This window comes from Toxorhynchites rutilus, chromosome 2 (assembly GCF_029784135.1).
Source record: "Toxorhynchites rutilus septentrionalis strain SRP chromosome 2, ASM2978413v1, whole genome shotgun sequence".
Lineage (NCBI taxonomy): Eukaryota > Metazoa > Arthropoda > Insecta > Diptera > Culicidae > Toxorhynchites > Toxorhynchites rutilus.
This window is the reverse complement of record NC_073745.1, coordinates 65992692-66000083: the sequence shown is the minus strand read 5'-3', so window position 1 is coordinate 66000083 and position 7392 is coordinate 65992692. Positions and strand designations below refer to the sequence as shown.

At 37.6% G+C, this 7392-nt stretch overlaps 1 protein-coding gene across 1 annotated transcript in view; it reads left to right on the top strand.

The window, feature by feature from the left end:
• Positions 1–251: 251 nt before the first annotated feature.
• Positions 252–7392, top strand: part of LOC129767909 (RNA polymerase II subunit A C-terminal domain phosphatase SSU72) — a 22113-nt gene continuing 14972 nt past the window's right edge. Inside the window, exons 1-2 of the mRNA XM_055769185.1 lie at positions 252–383; positions 444–811. Of these exons, the coding sequence (XP_055625160.1) occupies positions 579–811 (233 nt within the window). The 5' untranslated portion in view covers positions 252–383; positions 444–578. The remainder of the gene's footprint in view (positions 384–443; positions 812–7392) is intronic.

Here is a 7392-nt window from a genome sequence, read left to right as displayed (position 1 = left end):
ACAAAATGTATCATATTGCTGATTTCAAACCCGACCGGGATCCGGAATAGAGGCAAATATTCATCTTGATAGCGTGATCATTTCACCCAAAATCCATCACCATTTTCGCAACATTGTGCCAATTTCGGCCCGATCGTATTCCGGAATAGGGCTAATTTATCTGCTGTTTTGTTGGTAAAGTGCTGGTCAAAAAACCATTGCATGCAACATGTGGGTCGTGTGAGCCCACCCCTTCAGAAACACATACAACTCATGTACGTGCGCATTTTGTTGTCCTCAAAATTGTCAATACGGACGGATCGCGAATTTCACACGCGTTTGTAGTATCGTAATATTTTCGGAAAAAATCGTGAAAAGGTGCTTGAATCCATCGGAATTGTTTCGTAATGAAGTGTTCAATTTACCGACCCTGTCACATACTATAAAATATTCCTTAATTTCAGCCGAAGACACCAATAACTGGCGGATTAAAATTCCCGTTGACCTGTGGAAATCAAAACAAGGAGCTTGCATACCGCATCGTTGCTCCTACTATTGCATCAAAAAGAACGAATCTAGCGCACGGATAGTAAACAAATATGAGTCATCAGTACGTTAGCCCCCTTTCGATTGCGGTCATTTGCTCCTCGAACATGAACCGATCAATGGAAGCGCATGGTTTCCTGGCGAAAAAGCGCTTCAAAGTGCGCTCCTTCGGTACCGGCGATAAGGTGAAACTCCCGGGCACCGCCGCCGACAAACCGAACGTATACGAGTTTGGCACTTCCTACGATGAAATCTACACCGATTTGGTGTCTAAAGACAAGCAATAGTATCCTTTCACTGATTTTGGCGGAATACGGAGGGAATAAGGTTGTGATTTCTGTGACACGATTGTTTTCGTTTCAGATTGCGACAAATCTCGAATTTTTCCTGGGTTTTTCTTTCTATTTTCAGTTCTGCTTCTGATCCAGCATCGATTCTCTTCATTTGGTTGTCATAAAAAGTACCATAAAATTCTGTAGCCATATATTTTCTTGGTTGCATCGATTACATCCTATTCTAGCGCCATCTGTTTGACAGTAGCCCAACATAAAATTGCCGCTTCGTTTCTCGTTGACGAAATAATCTGAATTTTTGCTGGAGAGTGGAGTTTATATTATTTTTCATTTACCCGAACTGAATAGTTGCTTCGATTTCGCATTCATGTTATCTTGATGATTTTGAGTGCTAGACAGACATCGAAATAATTATTTACTTCGGGCCGTGCTCACATAGGTCGATTTTTTAAGCATTTTACTGGCTATTTCATAAAGTTCAATAATAGTATTCTTGATCGTTGAATATTACAACACTAATACAAAAAAGAACAGGAAAATTCCTGTCAGGAAAGAGTAAATGAACTTTCTTTTCATTGAATTCGTTTATTTCCTATTATGCTATTTGTTTTAGCGTGATTGATAAAAACGGCGGAAACTCGTTATTAATGCTTTATTTGAAAAAAAAATTAGTCTCCTTGGCTGGTTTGTATCTGCTATGGAAACTTGTAGATAACCAACCCGATCGTTTGTTTCAATCGAATGGAAATATTTGACTCAATAGGTCGTATGTGTATAGAGGCGAATGAACTGAAAAGTTTAAACCCTCTTAAAGCCAAAAAGAAGAAGAAGAATAGGTCGTATGAATAAAAAAAAAGTATTTACTTATTCTGCCCGTTTCCAAGTAAAGTAAACTTTCCTAGTATTTACTTGAATCCGTATGAATAAAAGTTTACTTTACTAATTTGATTTTCGAATTCGAATATAATTTTTACTTCGTCAAACATCTATCAGCTGATTGTTTAGGTTCCGTGTCAAAACGTTTTTTTTTTTTTGGACAAAGCGTGAATTCGCGATGAAAAAGGAATAGTGCCGACGTCTGGTGGCGACTTTCAATTAGGGACCATAGTTTGGGTTCCTATCTCGTTAGTGTAATACCTATCATATTAGAAGACACGAAGCCTGTTTTCAAATTTGAATGAAAATGTTCACATCATGTTATTTAATCACTTAAAACACTTTTCCGACTTATTTAACCCTTTGTCTATACATTTCCAACATCATTACTGAAACTTTTCTTTATAATATAAAGTTGTCTTCAAAAACAATACTCGTACAAGATTTTTTCACCACTTGCAAACAAAAGTGTTTTTCATTTAAACAGAATGCCAAATTGGTACGTAAGGGTTGTTTTTCATTCATAATTTAAATTTTAAAAACGTGTTCATTCCGCCTGAAAATCAATCAATTTTTTACGCTCCCATAAACTAGGAAACGAAGCTCAATGGCATCAATGCGGATCGTTAACTTGTTTAATTTCAAGCGCAAGATAGCAGCACTAAACATAAATCGGTATGACATCAAAACGAATGATAGTGTTTTCAGATCCAAAGTATGCTCATGAGCATACTTGATAATAACGAAGTAAATACTTGATGAATGCTGTTTTATTCATACGAAATCAGCTAAACATCCATTTTCGAAAAGTAAATGCTTTGTTGTTTCTTTTCTTCATAGCAAACGTAGTAAAAACTTAATCTCACTGCTCGACTGCTCGAATGAAGTAAAGTAAAGGCGAATTTTGTTTTTATTCATACGGCCTAATGGCAAGAACGATAAATCCCATTCTCTGTTCCATTCGAGTTGTTTTTCAATTCCAATATCATTCGTTCGAACTGTTTTGTTTTCGAACATCTTACGATCAAAATAGAGAATGGCAAATTCGAACTCGATTGAAATGTCACTTTCAAACAAAATGTAAATCTGTCGGAATACCGAATCGTGTCAGTATTCGTCAATGATTTTGTCCCTTCCAGTGATTTTCTTGCTTTCCCCCTTTTCACACCAACTTGTGTTTGCCCTCAATGTTCTCATAATGTCTTGAGCTTGAGCTTGAGCCTGGGTAGACAGTACACTTCGTAATTGCACACCGTGATTGGTCTGAACCAGCGAAATTTCACAAAGAACACACTGAACGACGATTGGGAGTACGTCCTTACATAAACCATGGGAAGGGAAGAAATGTTAGTATAATATTCGCAGCCAGAACGGTCGTCTCTGTAGCTTGGTTCCCTAGCGATTATCAAAGAAGGAAAAATTATTAGTGGAAAAAAGTAAGAAGAATGAGGATTCACTGTGTTGAGTGATGTGACGACAAAGTTGTGAAAAATATTCCATCGAAATCCATCGATGTGATTTCGATTATTGGCGTTATGTTCAAGAATTATTTTTTTCCATTTTCCAGATGATAAAAAATCGAACATTGGCCAAAACATTAATATTTCGAATTTGATTGTAAGATGTTTGAATACAAAACAGCTTGACCGAAATTTATTCAAAATCAACTCGAGTAGAACAGAAAATGGAATTTACCAAGTCGATCGAAATATTCGGTTCGGCCAAATACAAAATCGGGGGGTTTGTTATTTGTTAGGTTGTGTACTTTCCGTACATAGTCGCTTTAAACTCGCGATTTATTGCCCTTATTTGTATACAAAATCAAATGATGGTAAGTGGCAGATTTAAAAATAAGCTATCATGTGGTACAAAAACATTACCATATGGTTGCTTCCGAACGACATGAAAAATTATCAATGATGCTGGTCGTTAATGACTTAATTTTTTGTTCGCTCCAGCTTCATGAAAAATGGGTGACATGGAACTACCGTTGGCCTAGTAATCATATGTTTGTATTGATTAAATTATTGACTGATTGAAAAAAAAAACGGATTCAATTGAATTCGACCTATATGCTTTGTAACTAGAGAGTTTGAAAAAATGCCATGTAAGATTAATTCATGTGTTGTTGTCGTACCCGCTTTTGTAGTTCGTGTTGGTAAAACGCATTCCGGAACATACGGGCACAGAAGTACCCCCGACTCGCATGAATCAACAACTTCCAATTCTACTTATCATACCATAGAGGCTTTAATCTTGAAAGTTCATCCACTTCTAGTAACTGAAATGACGATTTTCCCAAGCTCCTCAATTTAGAAGTACGTGTTAGGGAAACATATTCCGGTCTGCATAAAGGCGAGCGAGAACAAAACCACTCGCTGCTTGCATGTATTTGCAACGCCGATTTCCCCAGGCTCCTTGGTTTTTAAATTTTGTGCTGGGGAAACCGTATTTCGCTGATACTCTGGTTGCTCGTTTTGGGCTGCACAATTTGAAGAACACAAGTCGGGGCAATCTAAACCTGGCAGTTTGGGCGTTTAGATAACGCTTCACATCTCACAATTGTTCAATTGTTTATCTCACGAAGAATAACATTTTATTCATTGCGATGGGTGCGTAGACATATTCCCTATCAATTTATGCAAACATCTTTCCGATCTATTAAGAAATACTGTTACCCACATGCTCTGTGTCAGGTTTTCATAATTATTTCATTCTAAAGATAAAATGTTCAAGAGTTATATGCTTGCTAGAGTTGCTCTTATTGACCCGAAAACTTGTTTCAATCGGGCTTTTGAAATCACACAAATCTGTGTATGAGCGGATTCCCGCTCGGAAATCCATTTGGTAATTATTGTGAAGCGGGTGTCGAACGAACTGTCGATGATAACTCGATATAGATTGCGTACAAAAGGTGACATTGACTATGGATTCGAATACGGAGAAGGAATGATAAAATGTCTACGAGTGATATTTGTTACTCATTGACCCTTGTTTCAGTAGCTTAAAAATTTCTTTGAAAATAGGCTATTGGAATTACAAAAATTTGTATATAATCGGGTGCCATCTCGGAAATCCACTGTCAGGGAAGAATTACCTTAAAGTCCCTTAAAAATAAGAACAGTGGAAATCTACTAAGATATGATTTTATAGTGGTTGGAGTATATTCTCACTGACAGCCAAAACACTGTGCTATCCCTGACAAATCCCGTTTCTATATGGCTACCGGTCTGAACGCAATCGGTAGTGAAAAACAACAAAGCGGCTATCCAATGGCAAATTGTGCCATTGACAATATACAATGCGGACAACATGGAATTTTTCATCACGGGTTAGGGCAGAGAATATTTCATAATATCAAAAACACCGCCTTGTTTGATTCAATCAACAGTGTCAAGATTGAATGTTCACGAATGGTTCAATTGATCGTCGATTGATTCGTCGATGAGGGGTATATTTTACGTATTTCTATGTATTTCTAGGATAAGGAATCGATTCTTACACCGAAGATTTTGATGGACCGCTGGATTGCGACAGAGTTCAATATGGAATCGTTAGCTATGCAAAGGGATGGGCTGAAAAGGATCATTCTGATCCAGTCACTAACTTGAGTGGTTAATGCAACGTTAAGAAAAGATTTGAATAGATTGGCGCGGAAGCTTGTATGGGTTCCGTACATCATTGGTATTCATACCATTAGGTGCAGAGCGTTTGTGTACGATTGAATCGCACGTAAAAGTTGTTGACAAAGATATATAATGGTGGTGGTGAGGCGAAAATAAAATCGCCTGTGACGGCAGTGAATGTCTTGGACATGGGATACATACTGACAATAGGGCGACAAAACTATATATATATATATTGTTCTCACGAGAACAGGAATGAATCATGTATCAACCATCTTCGGTGGTTTCCACTGGATGCTGGACTCGCGGTACAGTAAGGATAGTGTGTTTCCTTCCTCCGCGCTTTCTGATCAGTCTACGTTCGAAAACTGCTTCCGAGTCCTCTTCGAGCATTGGCCATGTTTCGTACCCGTTGTTGACTACCGACCTGTGAGGTATTTATAAATAGTCAACTTTGTATGGGGTTGGAATATGTTAGAGCCCAGAAAGCAGAAACCGACTTCCAACAATAATGCGTCTTCGGATTTCACGGCTATTCTTGTTGTCGATCAAATTGTGCTCTTCGTCATCGATTAGAATGTTATTCTGTTCCATTGGACTCTTGATTTGGTTCGTTCCCATTCAATGATGGGTAAAAATTCCAACGCAAATCCCTCCACTATACAAAAATTCTATGAAAGTAGTCTTAAATGCCTCGATCCACTACGTCAATCTTGAATACCAAAAATGTATCAAAAATTATCGGTAGATCTAATCAAGAATAATGGTGCAAATAAATTGCACCTTAAAGAATTTGGAGTATACTTGATGGACGAATCCTATGATGAAATGGTGATTTTTATTTCAACGGACTAAAAAATTTAAATGTGGAAATCAGAATGAAGCTACGGATAGCTCAACCAGAATACTCGTAAATTCATCTTCTCAACAGATAATTATAACGAGATTTTTCTGTGTTGTGGCGGATCTCATTGTAGAGTCAGGTTGATACGTTTATATTCCAGGTTGAATGTAGGGCCTGGAGTATCGGTTGGAATTAGGCTTGGGTTTGCTCAGCTGTCTGGTCTCGATCGCATTTGCAGAATGTTGTCGGGTATCTAGCGAAACGGGAATTCCTTTGTAAATTCAAGGCTAATGCTGACATAGTTATTGGGTTTAACTCCTAATCGGTCAAGGATTTTTTCGGATTGGAAATTTTCTTGACATGCCTTGAGATAAGTAATGGGTATGAAGTATCGGCTAGAGTCAGGCTTGGGTATGCTCAGCTGCTTGAATTCGGAAACGATCATATCGTGGCCTGAGATATAATAAAGCGGGAATTTCCTAGTAAATTCTTGGCTAATACTGACATAGGTTTTGGGTTCAATTCCCGATCGGTCTAGGGTCTTCCCGGATTGGAAATTCACTCGACGTGCCATGGAATAAATGCGTTCATATAATGGCTTTAATTGTTCTTCCGATTAGTAATCTATGCCTGCAAGATAACCAGTCCGTTTTCTTTTCAATTTAGTTTGCCTACCGGTTAGTTGATGAAAAAAAAATATAAATACCGTAATATAATTATTATCAATGAGATAACTCGTCCCGCTCAAACCATTGCATGGGAAAGAGGTGGGACCATCATCATCATCCCATAAATGTGCCAATAAGTTTTCAAAGACAATCAAGCACATCCAATCACCAAGGATAATTTGTTTTTAAATTTGGGTTAGTTCGAACCTGTCTCTGTGATAAAAAAAACTGTCAGGTTCACGAATGAGGCGGTTTGTTGGTGTACGTAATGTAGTCTGGGTCACGCAAACACTTCGATCCTTTTAAGGACCATCATCCAGTTAAAATAGTTATTTTATGTATTTCCCTGTATCAATTATAATTCAATACTTATACTCATCCACTCACACGCTTACAAGAAGGACGTTCAGAAAACTTTCAAAATATTTATTCATTCACTAATTGAGAATTGATTCATTGAATTATAATGCAATTTCAAACAAATGATCACTAAGCCAACGGTAATCCTACGTCTACCTTGCGCTTATATCACAAAAACAACCCACATCTTGTTTTTTCTC